General features: G+C 57.2%; 1 protein-coding gene across 1 annotated transcript; it reads right to left on the bottom strand.

Annotated features, from left to right (window-relative positions):
- Positions 1-8,020: 8,020 nt before the first annotated feature.
- SNX33 (sorting nexin 33) lies at positions 8,021-21,548 on the bottom strand. The gene is made up of 2 exons (XM_019751001.2): positions 18,725-21,548; positions 8,021-12,868 (listed from the first exon to the last, which is right to left on the bottom strand). The coding sequence occupies exons 1-2, from the start codon at positions 20,172-20,174 to the stop codon at positions 12,615-12,617; spliced, it is 1,704 nt and encodes a 567-aa protein (XP_019606560.1). The 5' UTR covers positions 20,175-21,548; the 3' UTR covers positions 8,021-12,614.
- Positions 21,549-22,096: the final 548 nt, after the last annotated feature.

Below are 22,096 nucleotides of genomic sequence, written 5' to 3'. Positions count from 1 at the left end.
AAAGTTTGGGGAACAGGGAAGGGGGAGCCAGAGAGGCCTAGATCCCCGGGGCCCAGCTTGGAAGCCCTGCCCACCACCCTAAATGGTTTAGCCTCTTAGATGCTAAAGAAGGGGCTCACTCTGAGCCCCTCTCCTCACTCTAGAATCCCTTTAAGAAAAATTACTATGGCATCTGTGAAACCCACAGAGCTGGAATCATTATCCTCCAATAGGAAGCAGGAAAATGGTCCCCCACCAACATCTCTTCTGGCCAATGGGAATTGCCAGGGATGCTGGCATCTTCCTCTGAGCCATGAAGATTCCGGATCTTAAGGATTGGAGGTGCCTGGGCAGCCCCCCAGAGTCCACTGGTTGGTCTCCCGTTCCTGGCGATATAACATGTAAGGGAGCCCTGCCAAGTAGGTGGAGCCAGGACGGGAACTAGACCTGCGGACCCCTCTCTCCACAGCCCCTGGCCCACCCTAGGTCTTCTCAGATAACACCATCCTTGTGCAGTTACTGCTAGGGTTAGTCAGGCATCGGCAGGGCATTTTGTGCCAAAATTGCTGTGAGAGATGCAAATAGGAACCCAGCCAGCCCTTCCGAAAGAGCCCCAGACCTGCCAGTGAGTAACTACCACACCGTGATGTGTGCCCTAACCAGCGGTGTGAGCTGGCTGACGAGGGGAAGCCCAGAGTGGGAGGGCAGCTGGCCCTGTCTGCTTCCTTCTCTCCTTAGTACTGGGCCTTACCTCCGGGTCACATCTCCATTCTCAGCGCAATGAGGTGCAGTATTTAACTGACAGCTACTGTCAGAAAGGGTGTCAGCTCCTCAGAGGGCCCCCTGTGGCCATTATGACGCCTGGTGGCTTGTGCTGTGTTCCTTCACATTTCAGAGGTCCTAAGAGCGCCTGAAGACAGAAGCAGTCCTTGGTTACATCAACCAGTGACCAAAAGGGGAACTTCTACCCAAGCACAGCATCGCTGGGGTCTGGAGGACCCCCCTGCTCCAACCTGGAGCTGCCAGCTCTGTCAGCCCAGGGCCTGGAGCTAATCCCAAGGCTCCTGTCTGATGCCTGGTGAGGTCACAAGGGCCCATGTGACCATCCTCTGAGTCCTGAAGGCCCAGATTCAGTGAGTTGTCTGTCTTTGCTGCTCGAAATACAATGCATGGACCAGCAGCGCCAGCAGTGCCTGGGAGCTGGTTGTGTGTGTGTGTGTGGGGGGGGGTTGGGGGGGTTCAGGCACAGCCAGAGCTGTGCCACACTCGGCATTTGAACAAGGTCCCAGGTACTCAGCAAAGTGTAAGACACACTGACTTAAGTCCTCCTCCTCCACCTGTGATTGGGGAAACTGAGGCAGCAATCAGGCCAAGATCACACTAAGGCAATGACCCAGCTAGAAGGAGGTCAGACCTTGTGACTCTGTTCCAGGGTTTTGTCTTTCACTTCAATGACAATAGATGTTTACCAAACATCTACTACACACCTAACCCTGGGCTGTCTGTCCTCCCCTACACTCTTTTGAAGTCCGTATATACCCCACACATTTGAGGGGGATAGCGTTCTGATGTAGGGGTCCTGCTCCAGGGGCCTCCAATGAGACAAAGAGGGAAGCAAAGGAAGGCCGGGCCTGCAGCCAGGTGTGATCCAGTGGGGAGGGTCTCCAGGAAGCAGCCCACTTCCACCCTTACCTCCCCAAAACGCTCCCCCTACACTTTACCTTCGGGCCCCACTGTTCCTTCCCTCCCTGGCCCCACCTGAATGGGACCCACCTGCAGAAGGAAGGACAAAGGGAGGTGTCCAGCCAAGGTCACCCGTTAGTGCATCTGTCACCCCCTTGGCAGAGCAACAGTGGCCAGCAGAGAAGAGGGAAGAAGCTGCCTTCGGGCTACCACCCAGGCCTGGTCAGGAAGGAGGGGTTGGGCCTCCAGAGCTCTCCATCCCACAGAGAGTGGGAACAAAAGAGGCTGCCCCACTCACTGTCCCTCCTGCCCCCCAGAATAAATGTCGGCCATGGCCCCCAGCCTGTGTTTTGCCCTAGTACTGGGCGTGCCTTCAGAGCACTCAACTCCCCTCCCCTCCCAGGTTGCTGAGGCCCCAGCACGAATGGCCCCAGCCCTCGGTCCCTTGTAGTAAGCATAGTTCAATGCTGTGTGCTTCTTCAGAGCACTGTCCAGCCTGGCCCAGGGGTAGGTGTCTAGTAGATGTTCAGTAAACATCTATTGCCAGAATATAGTCCCTCCCTTCCCACAAGCCAAGAGGTCTCTTACCACCAATCCCATCCAGACCTCCTTCCTGAGTTGCCAGTTTGATTACCCTAGCTTCCCTCGCCCCCAGCGGTGTTGGCTGGGCTCCCAGTTGCTGTTTTTGCTCCCAGATCCCTTTCAGGGCCTAGGCAGACCTGACCTCAGGCCCTATGTGTCTAAGGAGCAGGTTTAAATGGTCCTTCCCAGACTCTTCAGAGCTCACTACTCTCCCTCCATACTCACCCATGGCTTCCTTCCTTCAGATACCCCAGATCTATCTACTCAGAAAGCCATGGGCTTCTGCCACTTTCACCAAATCATACATGAGAGCCCACCACAGATAGAATCAAGACAGGAGGAGGAGACAGCCCAGAGCTGCCCACTCAGCCTCCTCCTGGCCTGAGTCCCTCCTCAGAATCTCCTGTGCCAGTTGGTCTACCACTGCACTCACCTGATCCAAGCTTTAGGGGCAAGGAGCAGAGCCAAGGGCGCCCCCGTGGCCACCCCACACAGAGGACCCTCCATGCAATCGGGGGCTCAGAGTGCCAACCTTAGAGGGTGACTGTCACAACCCCACAGCACACCTCCTGGAAGCTCAGAGCCCCTCCAGGTGGCAAACACACATCTCTCAGCACTGGGACTCCTGACACCTAGAGAGGCATTGGGGTAAGTGTGGGTGGGCCAGCGATGCCCACATGCTGACCAAGGCAGAGACCTCCAAGAACCAGAGAACAGCGGGGGAGCCCTGTTGGGTCTTGTTGGAGAAAGTGGAGCCTGTTCTGACGGGCTGTTGAGCAAGCAGGCAGGTGGGTGAAGCTGGCAGAGCCTGGGCACTCTTGGAAGGTGGTGATGATGCGTGGAAGGGTCCCTTCTGAGTCAGCCATGGTAAGAGGTTGCCTTGTGCACATGGCATCTAGACAGGCAGCTGGGGCAGAGCCTGTGAACCCCAAGAAGATTCCAGACCTCTGCCCATGATCTGCCCTGAGACCCTCAGAGTCTGGGGACAGAACCCATGAACTGAAGGAGGGAGGGCATGGGTGGTGACCGTCTGCCCAATGAACTCGCGCAGGTCCACCCACCTGTTCTAACTCAGGTGGGATCGTCAAGCCCAGAGAGTAGGAGTCTAGCCCAGGGGAGCTTGCTGCTGGTTTTCTGCCTGGAGCCTCGCTTCTGTCGTCATTTCTGCCCCATTTCCCTTCCCTGCTGGCATCCATGGGACGTGGCCCCAGCTCAGCTTCCATTTCTCTGCCTGAGTTAGGACCTATCAAAACATTGTAACTGACCAAGACTTCTTTTTCAAAGGGTCATTTCTGCGGCAAAGTTCTTAGAACCACACCAGGCACGTAGTAAATGCTCAGTAAACGTTAACCATATGATTAGTGTGGTGATGATGGTGGTTTTTATCGAATTGCCTAGAATATGGGTCTGGCATATTGTAGCTGCTTCACAAATGTTCAAAGTTGATGTTATTACTATTGTTATTATTTATTACAGCCATCACAGTGCCTGGCACATAGTAGGTGCTTAAACAAATGCTTAGTCCTCCTGGAAGGCAAAATACATGCATTCCCCATCTTGAAAAGAGGACCTCAAGGCACTCTCCTTTACTGGGTTCTGGAAAGGAGAGTGAGATGTCCAGCAAGGGGTCAAGTTCGGGTTAGAAGCTGGCAGCCCCCCTCTGACCTCCCCTCCTCCACCCCCACCTATTTTATTCAGAAGACTCTCTCTGAGGCTGGGGTGGTATAGGCAGGGACCATGTGGAGTGGGACCACTTTGGAGGAAGAGGGCAGGATGTAGGGGACAAGCTCAGGACGGGCCAGAACCAAGGGCTTCCTGGAGGAGGAAGCCTGGGCTGTGCCCTGAAGCACAGGGATTGCTGAGGTTAAGGCGGAGCCTATTGAGGAGGAGGCTGGAGCAGACAAGGTCTCAGGATCTGGCTGGGGGGCCCGACCTGACAGGGAGTAGCCTCCGGGAGTAAGCTGGTGCTGGGCTGGACGCATACTCTTCCACCACTGCCCACCTTCCAGGGCCCGTGCTTTAAGATCTGTCTGGTGTGTGTGGGGGGTGGGGGGAGTGCTGAGCCCCTGGGCCAGAACTCTGTGCCCAGCTGCTCCCAGTTTGAATGGCCTTAGTTGTCCAACTACCCAGGGGTCACCCTAGGAGTGTTAGGAGTCAGCCAGGACGGGATACCCCCACCCCTCATACATACATACCCCACACTCCATGCAGCTGATGCCAGCCCAACTTAGCTGGCTTCTGTGCCAAGGAGAGAAGAGGCTGCTCTCTGCCAGTGGGGACGGCACAGCCTCCTGCCAGCCTGAGAATGACAGGGAGGGGCTCTCTGGGCCACCCTGGCCTCAAACCCAGCCCACCAGAGGGTAGAACAGGGACTGGTGCATACCTCCTCCCACCCTTTCACACCCATGCCTTGCTGAGAAAGAGAGAAATGCTCTCTAGAGCAAGTCCTGGATCCTACAGAGGTGGGAGATGACGTCAGGGAGGGAGGACGCCTTCAGCCACCAGCTGCGTGGCAGCACACACGTATTCATGGGCTGCCACGTGTCTGTGCACACAGGCATGTGCAGACCACTGACAGCAGTGGGCCTGTGCAAACCAAAACCTGCACACACAGCCTCCCCGGACGCCCGAGCAGACATCCCGGGCCACCTGCTATGAGCCAGGCACTGTGCCAGGCTCTAGGGACAGACAAACACCAGCTCCCCTGACGGCTGGCTGCCTCTCACAGACAGATACACTTAACACCTAACTTTTGCACAGAAGTATTTGCAGATGAGATTGTGTTATATCTGGAGTTTGCTGGAAACAAGGGACATGTGGGAATAAAACGTTGCCAAGGGTTATGACCTGTTGAAACTGAGGTATGGCACGTGGGTTCCATGTACTGTATTAGGTTCTCTGTTGTTGTGTATGTTTGAGACTTTCCACAACACAAAGTTAAACACATACACATATATAATTGGCAGTTGGTACTAAGTAAACTGAAGAGAAGTAAGGCAGGGTATGAGCACAGAGGACTAGAATGAGAAAGGCTCTTTAGATTGGGTGATCGGGGGGACTTCTCCAAGGAGATGACATTTAAGCAAAGACCTGGATTCACTGAGGTGTGAACCACAAGGTCATCTGGGAGGAAAAGCATTCTAGACAGAGGGGACAGCAAGTGCGAAGGCCCTGAGATGCGAGCGAGCTTGGCCTACGTGAGGACTAACCAGCAGTCCAGTGGGCCTGGAGTTCTGTGACCAAAGGGTACAGGGGTCCCAGGTAAGATCACAGAGAGGCCTGTGGTCTGTGCTAGGAGTTTGGAATCTATCCTACAAATGGCAGGAAGCCCTGGAGATTGAAAGTAGGGGGGGAACATGGTTTGATTTAGAATGTGGGTTTAAAAGATCACTCTCCATCTCCTGCTAAACGGCTGGGGAGCAGGAGAGAGAGCGGAGCAGCTTGGAGGCGGCTGTGATAGCCCAGGCAGCAAGCTGGTGGCTTGCGCCAGGCAGTGAAATGCTGCAATGGGTCAGATTTGGGATCTCTTTTGAGGAGTTAACAAAGTTTTGCTCATGGGTGAGATGTGGAGTGTGAGAAAAACAGAGGAGCTCAGGCTGTGCCTGAGCTTTGGGGTGAGAGGTGTCTTCCAGGCTGGGGAACATATGACTGCAGGCATAGAGGGCCACTGCAAGGACCTGCATTCAGGCATCGGGGCACACAGACAGGGACCCGCTCTGGGAGACCAGGCCAGGCACAGACCCCACCACCCCACTTCTGCCTGCCCCACCCTGCCCCGTCCTCTACAGCTCAGCCTCAGCACTCACAGCACACCCCCTCCCAGCATTTCCCCACTAATTCTCATTCATGCCCATACTGGCTCCTTGAGCAAGGAGGCTCGCTCCTGAGTCAGTTTCTTCTCAGAGACCAGAGCCCGGCCCCTTACCCCGACTCCCTGCCCTTGGTCTCACCTGCCTAGCCCCTCTTCCTTCCGTGACCAGATCCTGCTCCCACCCTGGCCCGAGGCCCCACATGAAACTATCACTCAACTAATATTTGCTTGGTGCCCCCAGCCCAGCCCTCTGCCCTGTCACCCACTGACTGAAGGCCCACAGTCACCTCCACCCAGTTGCCATCACCTGCCCCCCAGCTCCCCATGGCCCCCCATTCCCCGCACTCTTGCATTCACTCAGCAGGACGTCTGCCCTGACCCTGCGTAGCCTGCCCGCCATGGACAGGCAGCCTGGTGCTGTGGGAAGGGCACTGCTCAACGAGCAGGCAGACCTCAGCCCCACTCGCCATCCAGCAGTTAGCTGCTCCGCCTCACATAGGTGACTCAGTACCTCTGAGCTTCCATCTGTTAGAAAATGTTGGCAATAGTTCTCACCTTTCAGACTGTTGTGGGCAATGAGATAATTCGTGGGAGGCTCTCAGCCCAAGGCCCAGCACGTGGCAGCCACTCAGCAGTAACTGTTATGCACTCATGCCCTGCTGGCCTGTATGGCTTTGAGGACGCAGCCCACCTGAAACAGCGACAATGCCCACACTCGTGAACTCATGTCCCTGTGTAATCACGATAACCATCGCCTGAGTGAATGTGGGGGAAACTGAGACTGAGTGGTGACCTTGCCTGAGGTTCTCCAGTGAATCCATCTGGGGAGGCCTGAGGTGTGAGCCTGGCCTCTTACCTCTTGGGCCATGCTATGCTGTGTGCATGGTATATGTGACAGCTAGTGGCCCCCCGGACCCCTTCTGTCCTGGACTGACAAATACTGTGACAGGAAGCCCCAAGGAGTCTGCTCCCATGGAAACAGGGTGGCAACACGGGGCAAGGATCAAGGTCTGGGGGTGGTTGGGAGCATGGTCCCAGGCCCGGCCCTGCCATCTACCCACTGTGTGACCTTGACAGGCTTACCCAGTCAGTTTTCTCACCTATGGGGTGGGGCACCCATATTCTTGGCCGAGGGCAGATCTAAGCTTCTGCTCTGAGGCTGAGCACTTGCTCTGTGCTGGCACTGTCTGGCTTTGCTCATGTAACCCTCCTAACCCCCTGAAACTCCTGTTACAAATGGAGGCATGAGAGCAGGGCGCAGTCAAGAAACATTCCTACAAGTGTATGCAGGGCAGGATTTGCACTCAGGCCCAGCCACTAGGGTCCTGCCTCGGGGTAAAGGGAGGAAAGGAGTCAGGGGGTTTGCTGCTGGGGTCAGCGGGTCTGTCTAGTGGAGCCGTCTACTCCCGCGACCCAAAGCCTTCCTGCCACAGCCGCAGCACGGGGGCTTGGATCAGACCAGAAGTCTCCAGATGCTTCCAGGCTCTAACCAGCCTCCAACTGCTCTCTCAGGCATCAGCCATTTGCTTCCCAGCACAGTGGCCCAGGCCTGGGTACCGTCTCACATCGGCCTTGACAGCTCCAGCACCTGCCTCGCTGGGTCCCATCTCCTGGTATCTTGCACGCCGGGTCTCTATGAAATACTAACCACTCCGTGTCCAGCAGGGCGCTGCCTGCACTGGGAGAGGGCAGTAGAAGCCTCAGCCCTCAGGTGACAGCGGGTTGCACAATGTCTCTAAGCAGCCCCCAGACCTCCTTTGCTTGAGCGTGAGGGGGGAGCTATGCAATGATGACAAGCCCCAGAGCGGATCGCACGCCACAGAACCATCCTTGAGGTTCCTTGAGCCCCACAAGGTACGGGGCAGTTGAGGGAGCCAAGTGCCAAAACAGAGAAACGGCCAGACCCAGAAGTCCTCAGGGCGGGAAGGCGGGAGGTGGGGGAAGATGACCAGAGAAGAGGCAAAAGAAAGACAAAATTAATAAAGTTTAATTAAATATCTGTAAGGTAAGGCATTGTCAAGTAGTAAACTGAACCCAACTCAAATAGCTATATATTAATGACTTTTAATGTGGAATACTGGCAAAATTTCCTGTGCCATAGTGTGGGATTCGGCCTCTAAAATTCAAAATGCCAGGGGCCTGCCTATGGTCTTCAAATGTGCCATCCCCAAAACAAAGAAGCATACCTCAGGAAAGAAGGCGTCCCCAAACTGATTGGAGATTAATTTCTACCATGTGGAATGAGAAAGCAAGATAGGAATTCAGGTCAGTTACAGAGAAATGGAGTGGTGCTCCTCACACATTCATCTGTAAAGGAGACCCTGAGTCAGCGCCGCCGCTGCCGCAGGATGCCATCGTCAGCCTCTTTATCCCTGGAGGCTGATGGGACCCACCTACCCTCAAGCCCCCTCACATTTCAGCAGCTGGGTTCACCAGCCTCCCATTCTTTCCCACCTCTGAAGCAGAAATCTGCCACCCCTCTTCCTTCCAACCTACACGAGTTAATTCGTGTGACTTTAAGGAATGAAGCCAGAGAGCAGGGTTTGAGCCCTGCCTGCCTCGGCCTCACCGTGCAGTCCTCGGCGGGTCCCATCCTGCCTCTGGCCAAGTCTTGGTCTCTTGTCCATGAAGTGGGATCATGATGCTGTGAGGACCGAGGAGGCCACAGCTGTGTGAGACACTATTTTTTAAACAGACTGGACTGCACCGGGCTTTAACTAATAAAACGAAACCAAAGGAAAAAAGGTTTGCGTTAAACTATGCTTAACCCCAGAGCAGTGTTTCACCATCAGCCCTTCTGAGCTGTCTGGGGAGGTGAATTTTTATTATTTCCCAGGTCTTTTTGCCAGGGCTCACTGTCTCTTCTGCCTTGGCCAGCAGAGAGAGGTACTGGAGCCGAACTGGTGGGGAAGCAGGTTGGGGGAGGGGGGACTGAGCAGGCTTGGCTCCGGGAGGCCTGAGTCAGCGGACAGGCAGGCAGGGCGGGCCCAGTCCTCGCATGCTTAGGGAGATGGTGCAGGAATGTTCCTCCAACCCAAGGCCTGGGCCCTGCCCACCACATCCTGGCTCCTGCTCTCATGGACCCAGCAGTCTTAGCTCTGGCTCGAGAGATGGGAGATGCCTGGAGCTTTGTTTAGTGGCTTCAGCCAGGGGCCTTCAGAGGCAGCCTGGACCAGGGGACTGGCCCAGGGATGGGCAAGAGCAGGCCAGAGCCTTCAGGGAGCTGGGCCCTGGCCCAAAGCATCCCCCAGCCCACTGGGTGATGCGGCCAGCTGCCACCCCTCAAGTTCCTCATCTGCAATAAAGAACTGAATGTGATGGTGCCAGGCGATGGAAAATGAAGGAAGGAGGGTTGAAAATGAAGGAAGCTGGCACCCCAGGAGGTGCAAGTACAGTCCTGGTACAGCAACACATGACACCTTTGCTGTGTGCATGTGTGACTTGGCGGCAATACATATGTCACTGTATAAAGAGTATGACTGTGTGCGTGGGACTGTGGTGTGGATGTGATGCCACGGCTGAGACTGATGCTGTGCAGAGATGATGTACATGGATGTGGCCAAAGGTGCACATGGCGTGCGAGTGAATGTGGCACTGTTGCTAGGCGTGCAGCTGTGCAAGCACATGACCACGCATCTGTGACCATGTGGATGTGTGTGAAGGGCAGTGGCGAGCTAGGCGTCGGGCCACCTGGCTCCCCCAGGCCTGGCACTGCTCCAGCTGTGGCACAGTATTTCACGGCCCTCCTGTGTCCAAGAGGCAACAGCATGCAGTATCTGAGGACTGCCTCTATCCCTAACCCGTACAGGTGGCCATAAAATTAAACGCCTTTCTGGGCTGGGCCAAGACTGGGGATCACGGCCCCCCAACCTCAGGTCATGGTCGCTGCCCAGGGCAGAAAGAGAGGCCTTGTTTCCACCACTCTCAGAGCAAAAGGAGGGGAACCAGAGGAAGCTGGGCCCAGCTCAGCCTGGAACATGTGCCTGAGGCCAGTCAGACAACCATACCAGCATCGGGACACCCCACACACACCATTCCCCCAGTCCCCTGCTGAAAGGGGCTGTATCCCAGCCCTGACAGATCTCAAATTCCCCCAACACCCAACCTGCACAGAGATAGAAACCAGAGAGAGGCTGTGACATCTCAGTCCCCACCAGACACGCTGTCTCTGCCTAGACCTCAAGATGCTTAGAGTAGGCCTGGCTTGTCCCAGGGCTTCAGGTTGTGGTTCTTCTCCTAGGTCCAAGCCCCCCTGACTCCCTCACCCTGAGGACAGGAAGCATGAAAGACGGCCCCTCTCAAGGAAGGGATATGAGGGCATTCCCCGAGCAGGAAGCATGCATGGGGACTTTCCAGGCAATGTGGGGTAAGAGCATTCCCACCCGGCCCACAGGCCTCAGGAAAGAGCTCCCCCCGCCCCTGCTGTAATCAGATTGCCCTCTGCAGAAGGTCACCTGGAGGTCACAGCTGAGAAGCCATTTCTTTAAGGGTGGGAAGGTCCTTGGAGGGGGTTGAAAATGAAGGAAGAAGGGCAGAGCAGAGGGAGGGGAAAATTCCACAGAAAGTCCCAAATCTGACCTAATTTTGACCCAGGGCCAAGGGCCCATTCCGGCAGTTTCTCTGAGGATGCTCTGCCCTGTATGGGAAGCCTCTGCTGCCCCCTCCCCACTGCACCTGCCGCCCCTTGTCTCATCTCACTGCCACGAGCTGAGCTCCGGGCCTGGCCTGGCCAAAGCCTCCCCTGATGCCTGGACCCCAGCACCCCTCCTCCACCAGCTCTCCATCGCCCTGAAAGAGCACCATGACTTCGCCACTCCCCTTTCCCATGTGTGAACAGATTGCTGTTCATCCTGCCTGGGTCACCCCCAAGGGCAGGGCTGGGCATCCAGGACTGCCTGGGGAAGAACAGTTTCTGAGCCCTAACCCCCTCCCCTGGACTGGGGCCTCCCTGGGGAGAGGAACCCCATCAATTAGACTGTCCTGGGGCCCCCTTTCGTCACCCAAACCTCAGCCCTAGATTACAGAGCAGCATAGCCAACCCCCTGGCAGGACGCGACCATGTGAGCTGAGAGTACAGTCTGGGCAGCATGTGCACCCAGCTGGGGTCCATGGCAACCTTGAGATCCCAGCCAGCACCTCCCACCAGCACAGTCCTCCCCTCAGCTGTTGAGGTTCTGGGGTAAATTTTGAGCCTACCATGACCTCAGGGACAATTAGGGATCTACCCTTCCCCCACCCTCATCCCTTCTGGGATCCAAACAAAACAGTCATGTTTCTGTTACCTTAGTTGTAAGAGGTTTATCAAGAGAAAAGATTCAAGCAGCAGCAGCCAGGAGTGGCCATGACCTCCTGGGGGGTGGGGGGGGTTAGTGGTGGCACCTGTCAGTCCCCCCCGACCTGCTGCTGGACCACACCCTGGCCTGGGTCGGAGGAGTAGCCCTCGCAAGGATGTAAACATGGGTGGGATCCCAGTGAGGCTGGCTGTGGGCAGGTGGGCCCACGGTTGCTGGGTGGTGGGCAAGTACACCCCTGTCTTTTCCCCTGGGTTTCCCTGTGCACCAGGAAGGATTTCGGGATTCACAGAAGCCGAGGACCCTGGGAGCCTGGGGGTCTGAGCCTGCTGAGTGTGAAGAGTTAGTGCTGGTGAACTCCAATATCTGGTACCTTTTGGGTGTCCCCTTCAGAAAGATGCCACCAGGGTCCTCGGGTTCTTGGCTCCTTGAGCCCAGGGAAAAGATGCTGCATGGTCCGCTAACCAAGGGCCGTAGGGGCTCAGCAGGTGGAGGGGAGTCAGGAGTGAGCTGGCCTGCAGCCCCTCCTGCGTGGGGTGGGGGTGGGGCAGGGACAGGGACATGGGAGCAAGGACGATCCCTCCCCTCTGTCACACAGGCCAGAATGCCCACCTAGGTAGGGCAGCAAACTTGCCTGGGAAAGGTAAAGGAGGACGGGCGTTTTCATGCCTCCACAGCTTTGCCCATGCTGTTCCTCTCTTCTGAATGGTCTCCCCATATACTGTCCCCATCTACTATCTGACAGGTCCTTGTCATTCTTCCAGATGCCATGGAGTCTTCCCTGACCGGCAGAATGAGTGGTCCCCTCTGTGAGCTTCCAGGAACCCCTTATTTAATATGGGTCATTCTGCATTGCCCCCATCTGTTTCTGTGTCTGATCCCCACCTCGACTGAGGACATCCTGAGGGCACGTGTGTCGCAGCCCTGGGTGTCCAGCATTGGACCCAGGACGACAGAATGCCCCAGTGTCTGCTGAGTGAACCGGCGGGGGGGGGGGGGGGGGAGGGGGCGGGGTTGGCCAGGTGCACAAACGCTACAGGCTCTGGAAGAGGCTAGGACCCTGGTCTCTCAAGTGACAGGCCTGCAGGCAGGTCTCGGCCTGGAAGGCTCCTGGCCCCATTCTCACCCACGCCGCACCCCCACCTCTGACGGCTGGAGGAGTTCACCAGGGGTATCCATGCCTCTTCCAAAGCCCCAGCAGACCTCCTAGTGCTGCTGGTGTGGGGAGGCCCTGCAGTGCCCGGCAGGAGGCAGGGCAGTGCCCGCGCTCACAGGCTGTCGTACATGCGGAGTGCCCTCTCCAGCTGCTGGCCCACCCGCTGGTAGAAAAGGATCTGCTGGCGCAGGTAGCTCTGCATCATGTGTTTGAAGTCGAGCTCGCGGCGCTGGTGGAAGTGGCTCATCTCGGCCTGCAGGGCGAAGCCCACCACGCGGCAGCGCCTGCGGATGCCGTCCGCCTCGTCCTGCACCATGCGGCCCTCGTCGCTCATGCGCTGGCTCTCCTTCACCTTGGCAAAGGCGCCTAGCACAGGCAGAGCAGAGGACAGGGAGGTTAGGGCCCTGGTCTCCCCCATGCACTCCCTAACCCCCGTGTGAGCCCCTCAAGGGCACACAATACCTTCCTCAGCTCGACGCAGGCCTCGCTCCTGGACTCCAGGCGCCTGGGTGTCTCCACCAGGATGTCCCCCAACCCTCACCTTCAGCACACCCTAAACCACATGCACCATCTTCCCTAAAACCTGTGGCATTCCCAGCAGCCCACACCTGGCCAGTCACAGCCCTGCTAGCGACCATACATTGATTCCAGGACAAGGCTGTCCCAACCCACCATACGCTTCATCCTCATATGCTGGCTCCTAATTCAGCTCAGACATCACCTCCTCCAGGAAGCCTCCCCTGCACCCCCACTGTATTAGGTGCCTCCCAATTCTCTCAGGTGCCCTGGGCTTCCCTCTACCACAGCTCTTAACACCCTGTGGTTTCTCTGACTGCCTCCCCTGGGCTGTGAGCTCAGTGTCTCTAGCACCCAGAACAAAGCCTAGCATACAGCAGATCCTGATATGTGTCGGCTGAGCTATTCCTCACTGCTCAACTATAACAGGCACTCAAGGGGCTCCCTACCTCAGCCCTAGCCTCTCTGAGGTTCTCCACAGCACCTGAAGAGCACTGAGCCTTCCCTGTGTCCCCTCTGTCTGCAGATCAAGGGCCATGCCCATGGCCCAGCCCACAGGGCCCTCTGGGAGTTGGCCCCTGCACGCATTCCACACTGACCCCATGCTCGTCAGATTCACCTACTCTTTCCTCCCTTCATCTGTCTACTAGAAGGATCCCTACATATCAGGTACCCCAGGAGCCTCCCCCAGGGCCCCCAGGCAGAATGTCTCCCCACCTCCCTCACACTGCTGATTCTAAAACACAGCCTCGAAGGCCATCTGGAGTTTCCTTTGTGTGTCTCCCCCACAGACAGGCCCCAGCCACTCCTCACTCCAGCTCCCAGGGGACTAGAGGAGGCCATTGTAATAACTAGGTGACAGATGGGGGGCAGGGGATGAACCTAGACAGGTGACCCAATTTGGAAGAATCTGAATGAACCAACAAGCATTTGGTGACTGGATTTCAGTTCTGAATTAACAGGTATTTGACTAAGCCCTGCAAGGGTAGGGCAGTTGCTGAGAAGGAGACGCAGTCTGCCCTTGCCTGGCACTCACTCCTTGCAGGGCAAAGAAGGAAGAGCGAAGGGTCGGCAGGGTGGACAGCACACCCCCAAGCCCTTCAAAAGGGTTCACTGCACACAAACAATACATTCACTATCCGTGCTCCCCGATACTTTAAGGAGGCCTCTCAGGGGCCTTCAAAATATATTCTTTTTACTTTCAGGTTGTTTGATGCAGTCAGTACGCATTTATTCAGCATTTACTATACACCAAGCCCAGGACTATACATCCTGGAAATAACTCTGGAGGCCTTTAGAAGTGGCAGCACCCACATTAGTAGACAACTGCATGGCTAATTGGCTAATACTGGCATTTTGGGCAGACAGACTCACGTTTGCACAGTCTCCTGGGCTTCTCAGCCAGCACCCGAAAGAACTCTACAGTCACCAGCTTCCAGCCCACTCAGTCCTCCTGCCACCTTCCTTGGACCACCTCCTGCACCCTGTTCCATCCCAACTGCCCACACCTGGGCAACAGAAATGGGATTACCCCAAGGCCCAGGATGAAGCCCCAGTAAGAGACTCCAGAGCAGGAGAGGTCCTAGAGGCCAGCTGCACCCCCATCCCCCCCAGCCCATCCCCCACCATGCCACTACTATACAGGGGAAACTGAGGCCCTGAAGGGAAGGGACTTGCTAGGGACTCCCATTTCCTTCTTGCCCCATACATGGGGGATGCCTGGCCCAGAAGTACCCTCCACAGCTAGACGATAGACACCACTGCAGGGAGCTCTAGGTCATGTCATGCAGGCATTTGTGTGGGGTCCCCAAACAATGGACTCAGGGATTTGAGAAGGTCCCAAGGGATAAGAAGGAAGGTAGAAAACAACAGGACAAAGAAACTGGAGTTAAGCTTCAACAAAAAGAACCTACTAGAAGAGGAGACACTCACCAGCCTGGATTCCACCTGCCTGAGAAAGTCCGGTGCAGTGGGGGTGGACCTGCACTCAAGTGGGCTTTTCTTGTACATGGCCTTGGAGGAAGGAAACGCCCCTTTTGTTGATGAGGAGACTGAGGCTGAAATAATACCGTAGGAATGAATCTACTGCAATTGCTAGGTATCCAAAGATAGGCAGATAGGCAAGGAAGCAGGGCTGGGGGGCAAACGTCACGGAAGTGAGGGGGCAACAGAGGCCCCACCCGGCTGTCACCTCTCCGCCGTGTGATTCAGATCTGGGGTCTGGACCAGCTAACACTAATGTGCCCCAGAGACAGGCTGGGGGTCAGGGCTCAGGCCCATCCAGCATCCTCCCTCCACTGCACTGAAGACTCAAGCTGAACGCCAGGGCCCCAGGGAAGCCTCCTGTCCTGGCAGTTGTCCTAGAGGCTGGGTCCCAGGAACACGGAAAGGAGGGCTGGAGCTTCAGAGCTCCAGGGTCCAAGGCACAGTCCCTAAGCTCCCACCTTAATCCACTTTGTCCCCACCTCTTGGAGGTTATTACCACCTACCCCAGGTTGGGGGCTGGAGGTCTGAGCCCTAGGCCTGGCTGTGTCACCTCCAGCAGCCACTGCTCTTGCCTGGTCTACAGGTCTCCCCACTGTCAAAGGGACAGGTTGGACTAAATGTCATGCGACTGACAACTGCTCACAGCGTACGGTACTTTAGCTTCCACATCTTTCAAATGGGATAATAAAAGTACCTACCCTATGGTATAGTTGAGGTTTGACTGAACTAATATGTATAAAGTACTTAGGACAGCACCTGACTGAATAAGAGCTCAAATGCTACATGCAACTGAGCGCAAACTGCTTTTCGGTCACAGCAAGAATCCGCCAGTGGTGGCTCCTGGCATTATGATTGTCTTTGTCTATGGAAGCCCAGGAGGGGTGGTAGACGGAGTTAGGTGATGGCCCAGAACACAGAGGACCCACCTGTCCCCAGGCAGGTGCCTGGCCTGCAAGGGCAGGCTACTTTGCCTAGGCCAACCTGGGAGCTCCCTGGCCCCTCCAGGCATGCTCTGTGGTCCTGTGCCTACCTCCAGCCACCCCCAGGATGCCAGCCCGGTTAGCGCTAGAGCACCCAAGCCTCCCTCCCTCCTCCTTCCCCTCCTAGCTCATCATCCCAGGCAGCCATCCTTGGGGAAGTCCTTCCCCCACCTGTCGGGCACAGTGGACACAGCCTAGGCTGGAGTCAGACATACCTGGGCTCCAGTTCCTGTTCTGCTGACCATCCCACCTCACCGCACCTTGTCTGTAAAATGTAGAGGACCACACTGACCTCCTTGGCTGGCTCTCAGGTAGGGGCTCTAGACAATCACTGTTTCCCCTTATTGTCCCCAAGGTAACTATTACTAGGACCCCTTTTACCCCCAAGACTTCCCTGAGCTCCAGGGGTTGAACCAGTGGGCAGACAGGCTGGTGAGCCTCATCTCAGCACCAACTGGACTTCATGTCCCATTGTACCAAGGTAAACACCGAGAAAACTCTCTCAAGGTCACCTCAGACACAATGTTTGTCCACATCCTGGTCTCCTGACCCCATCTAGGCCTCCCAGCTCCTTCTTTCTATGGCCTCCCACACACACCTGCCATCTGTCAGATGTCTGGACAAGCTGGACAGTATCCTGCTCCTTCCTCTGAGTATAGGCTCAACCCTTGGGACGAGCGTGGGACCCCTCCTCCCTCCAGCAGGCTGTGGGCCCCCGAAGCCTGCCCAATTCTGCCTCAGCCAGATTCCAAGGCCCCTCCTAACTTGCCAGACCACAGGCCTAGGAACGGCGGTGCAGAGCCCAGGAGGAGAAGAGTAAGCCCAAAAGGGCGTGGCCTATGGGGAGGGGTCCTCCAGCTGAGGGAAGGTGGTCCAGCCTCTGCCTAAGCATCACCCCAGAGGACTGTTAGTGCCTCTCTTTTAGAAACAACTCAAGTGGAGAGTCAGAAATGGCCTCTTTCAGCTCTGTTTCCCTGCCCCAGGGTCAGAAAGGCCAGTCTGGCTTCATTCCCTCCTGCTTCAGTGAGAGCCTAGGAGTCCTGGGTATGGGGCTGCCTTCCCACCCCCAGCTCTGTCCTGGTGAGGGTCCCCAGCCAACCCAGTGGGCAGCTGTTAATCACAGTGCCCCAGCTTCCCCCTCCCGCTGCCCACATAGGAACACGCCATCCAAAAGCCATCCAAGGAGCTGGTCGAACCAGCTTTCCCGGGCCCTATGCAGTGGGCGTGGCTCCACTTCTGCACCAGGGGGACACCTGCCCCAGAGCTCAGAGCTACATCTGACACATCCCTCTGTCCTCAACCAGACCCTCCCTATAAGTCTCCCTCCCCCACCCTGCAGGCCTCAGAGCTCACTGGGTCCACTCTCCTTGTTTTGTAGATCAGGAAACTAAGGTCCAGAGAGGAGAAGGCACTTTCCAGGGACACACAGCAAATTGGGGGCAGAGCCAAGACTAAAACTCAGGCCTTGTGTCTCCTGAAGCTGAAAGAAGAGGGAAGAAGAGGAATGTGGAGCTAAGAGAAAAGGGCAGAGAAGAGGAGAAAGAGAAAGTGACGGGAGGAAGGAGGCTGGGAGCTACACAAGTTCTAGACTTCAACCGGTGAAGGAGGGCAGGGCTGATTTACTCCAGACTTTCCTGGGTACAGGTAGGGGGTAGTGTTTGCTGACCCCCAGGCTCAGTCCAGAGGCCTGACTCCTGGCCCCACCCAGAGGAAAACTCCCCACCAAGCCAGGCCTGACCTCAGGGCCTAGGGGCCAAGGAGCCAGCCCCACGCCCTGCAGACGTTCTTCCTGAGTTACCAAGCAGCCCCAGGGAGGACCACACCTCTCTCCTGACATCTGCCCTGCCTTTAGTCTCCAGGATTCAGCCACCTGCCAGGTCATGTCAGCCAGGTTCAGGAAGGGGGAGTGGGATGGGCCATGTGCCCCAGGCCCCTGGTTCCTCCACCCGCCCAGTCCGGTGCCCAGTCCGGTGCCCCTCGGTGACCGGCGATGACTCACTTCCCCGGCAGTTCCTTGACAGCGCCACAGCAATAGCCCATCCTGTCCCTCCCCCACAGAGGGGCTGAGAACTGAAAACATAGCCGGGCTTGGGAAGTGGCCAACACAGACGTGTCCTTAGGGAGCCATAGGAGGAAGGAATAGTCTCAGCTGACCCATGGACTCCCTGTGCAACCACCCTTCTGTGAATACAAGCGTCTTCATCTGCAGAATGGGGACAGCGACCCTCCCCCACAGATCAGGAACTCACAGCGGCTGTGCAGTGGTGAGAACAGGCTCTGCAGGGAGGCGAGCTGGTGAGGACGTGGGAAGGGAAGAGGCCACACTGTGCCCCAGTTATCTGGCTCTGTATCCATGTACCCCATGAGCCTGTGGGCTCCTCAAGGGCAAGGCCTGGGCCCTGGTTATCTCCAAAGACCAGAACCCAGCCTGATACCTTGGAGGGCTTAATGTATAATGGGTAAGTAAGAAAGTGAGACAGAAACAGAAAAATGAAGGGAGGGAGGAACAGACGACAATAAGGTAAACACGAGCTCCATGAGGCTGGAGACCAGACCGAGTCACAGTATCCCCGCACCTAGAGTAGCAGCGGCCACATAGTAGGTGCTCAACACACTTGCTGAATGAGTAAGGCAGAGACAGAAAGACTAGATGAGCTGCCCCATTCTGTGTGGGCCACGCATGTCCCCGTGTCAGCAGAGCACAGACTCCACAGGGTCTCCAGCCTGCACTGGCCCTTACCTTTCTGCAGGTGGATAATGTCAGGGAAGTTGGACAGCAGGCCCTGGTACAGAGACAGCATGTCGAGCATCTGGAAGAGATCGTTCTTGGGCTGCTCGGCGAACATCTCGCCGATGGCTTCGTAGGTACGGCCCGTGTGAGAGATGGCACTGTTGAGGGCCTCAGAGCTGAAGGGGGGGTCCATCTGGAAGGCATGGCTGATGGCCTGGAAGGCATTGCCCAGCTTCTGGAACTCCTTTCTGAAGCCTCCCACATGCTTGCGCACCAGCTCCGATGCTACAGTGCTGAGCTGCAAGACACTGTCGTCCATCTTCTTGCTGAAGGCCTTGAACGTGTCCACACGGTCCTCCACGTCCTGCAGGTCCTGATGCTCCGTGGGGATCTGGAAGGTGAGCAGGAAACTGGCACCCACCATCTCGTCCTTCTCCGCCCGGCGTTTGCCCATCTTCCACTGCTTGGCATCCAGACAGCTGAGGAAATGCTGGAAGCCCTCGTACTGGGACAGCACGGGGTGGCTGGTCATATGGTCCATCCAGAGGATGAGCCTCCGCTTCCGCTTCTCGATGAAGTCCTCCTCGAAGCGGCCTGTGGCCTGCTTCTCCGGCAGGTGAGGCACCGAGATGACAGTGAACTTGTGAAGCAGGCGGTTATAGAGCCAGTCAAAGTGCTTGTAGCGCCGGTAGACAGGGGAGCCAATGTGGGTGGGTGTGAGCTTGTAGGAGATGTAGCTCTTGATGCCTTTGAATTTGGTCTGTTTGGTGGGGTCCTCCACCGAGCAGGAAAATGGGTGGGGACTGGCCTTCCACTGGGGGCCACGAGGGCCCATTTCGATGGAGTATGTCTCAGCGATCTTGGCCATCATGGGCACATCACCCAGGATGAAGGCCTCCACGCCCGAGCGCACGAAGCAGGAGAAGCGGTTGAGGTTGCGCCCCACCACACTGCCCCGCTTGGCAGATGCCAGGCTGTCCTGCCGCTCCAGTGCTGGCTTGGGCCGGAAGGCCATGTGCTGGCTGGGGTAGGCACCAGGGTAGGAAAGGTTGAGCGGGGGGTGCCCATTGGTGCCCAGCTCACCAGCCCGTGGCTCCTCTGCCACTGTGCATCCATCGTCCCAGTCGTCCCAATCATCGTCATCGTCCTCCTCAAAGCTGCCCTGGTTGGAGAACAAGCCACTGCCCCCACCACTCCTGGAAGGGTTAGCCACATTGGATCTCTCATACAAGCTCACCTGGGTGCCAGGAGAGCCTGCAGGGCTGCAGCTGGCGCCAGAATGGATGACCTCCACATAAGAGGCAGGGAAGAGGCCTGTCTCACCGCGGCTGTTCTGGCCCTGCAGCCAGCCATCCAGTGAGGTCTCGCTGAAGATGACCAGGTCCTCATCCTGCTGGATGCTGATTTCCTCCTTGTTCTCGCTGCGGAAGTCATAGAGGGCTCGGCCTTTTAGTGCCATGGCTGGGCCAGTGGTAGAGAAAGACGAGGAGAGGATCCTGCCCAGAACTGGGGACAACTGCTAGGGTATCCAAGAATGCACGGGCAAACCAAGGCCTGCCCAGCAGCTCAGTCCTCTGCCCAAAGGCAGGTCTCAGCTCCCAGAGATGCTGGCCAGCTTCCCCCTCTTCAAAGCTGTGTCCATGGCCCAGAAATTGCCCTATCAGGTATCCGGGCACCTGCCTGAGGGCAGGAGGGGCACATGTCCATAGTCTTCCTCCCTTCCCTTGGCAGCCCCTGAGGGGTGGGGGTCTCTCCCTCCTCCCACTCCCAGAAAGAAAATTCAAGTGACTTGGAGAAATCAGCTCTGAGAGGGCAAGAATTCCTCTTTCCACTGGAACAACGTTCTAAAACAAAAGAGAATCACTCGCTAACTACAGTTCCTGAACCCCAGCGGCTCTGGCTCCCAGCTCCTTCTGGCTCCTCAGGCCTTGAGAGACTCTCACATTCCTCCACAGTTCTGCTCCTTCCTCCTTCCTCCTGGGCCACTGGGTTTTCAAAAATCCAGAAAATCCAAGAGGGACAAGGAGAAAAGCAGCAGCCTCCTGAATCGAGTCCAAGGGTGGATGTGTCCGGCTTCCCAACGAGCCAGGCCGGGAAAACAAGCAGTGAGGCTTACACAACAGGCCGCCAACTCTCCGACCGGGCGGCCCAGCGGGCCCCCAGCAAGCTCCGGCGCCCGCTTCCCACCCAAGTGGCCAGCCCCCACCCCAGGGAACGAGGGGCGCAACGAGGCGCTCTGGAGACTTCTGGCCACCAACTGAGTGGCCTCTTTTGTTTGCCTAATTCCTCAGCGGTGTCTGAGCCTGAAGCTAACCCTGATGAGTCCCAGGACCCCGTCCAAAGGTGAGCCCCGCCGGAGCCTCCCAGGCCGGCGTGCAGACCCCCCGCCCTCGCCTGCACGCACACACTCAACAGGAGTTTGCAGAGTGAGCTCCGGCGCGCAGATGGCGCCCGCCTGGCTGTCCTCAGCTCTGGCCCGCGGGTCCCGCGGTGGGCGGAGGGCTGCACTCCCAGCCCGCCTTCTCTGCACTCGCAGCCCCTCCGCGCCGGCAGCAAGAAGCCAGCTCCAAAACAAAAAAAAGGCGATTCCGGGAGGTGGCGTCCCAGGGAAGGAGGGAACAGCCGCTGGGGGAGGTGCGCGGTAGAGAGAGGGAGGGAGGAGGGAGGGAGGGAAAGTAGGCAAACTCCAAGGCTCTTCCGCGAGCAGCCCGGCTGGCTGGGCAGGGACACCGGCTCCGCCTCCCCGGCCTGGGGCACCAGAGCCGCCCCGCCTGCCCCTTGCTTCTTTCCTTCTGGCAGAGGCCCTCAGATCAGGATGTGAGAGGGAGGAGAAGACCTGGGAAAGAGGGGGCCACGAGCCTCCAGGGCCAGTCCGCCCTTGCTGGGAGGCACCTCTCGCTGGGAGGGTCTTGAGCGCTGCGTTTCCTCCCCGCCCCCCACCCGGTAACCGCCGCTGCCTCGCCTCCTGGGCTCTGGTCACCCTCCTTTTTCGTGACGCCAGGGGAGGAAAACTCCGAAAGTTTGCAAAGTGCAGGAGTGCAAGGAGGGCGCCAGAGCCGGGACCGGGGGAGGGAATTGAGGAAGGGTGCTTGGAGAGCCACAGACACCCCCTCCCCGCGCACCCTCACAGCTCCAGCGAGACTGGGCTGTGGCGCAGCCCCGGGGTCGCTCTCTGGTGAGGGTCCCCAGAGCCAGCAGCGCCCTCACGGAAGGAGCCTGAGTGGCCTGGGATACTGGCCGCTGCGGATCCTAGTGCTTTGGCCAGACAGCCAGGAGCACCCCTGCCTTGAGAAACTTCCTTCATGAGGAAAAACAAGACCGTACATCTGTGGCAACAGGGAACAAGCCCAGGCACCACCCGAACGGGTTCTACGTTGCTTT

This window comes from Rhinolophus sinicus, linkage group LG03 (assembly GCF_036562045.2).
Source record: "Rhinolophus sinicus isolate RSC01 linkage group LG03, ASM3656204v1, whole genome shotgun sequence".
In the NCBI taxonomy this organism is placed as follows: domain Eukaryota; kingdom Metazoa; phylum Chordata; class Mammalia; order Chiroptera; family Rhinolophidae; genus Rhinolophus; species Rhinolophus sinicus.
The sequence above is the reverse complement of the archived record's forward strand: the minus strand, read 5'-3'. Positions and strand labels throughout refer to the sequence as shown.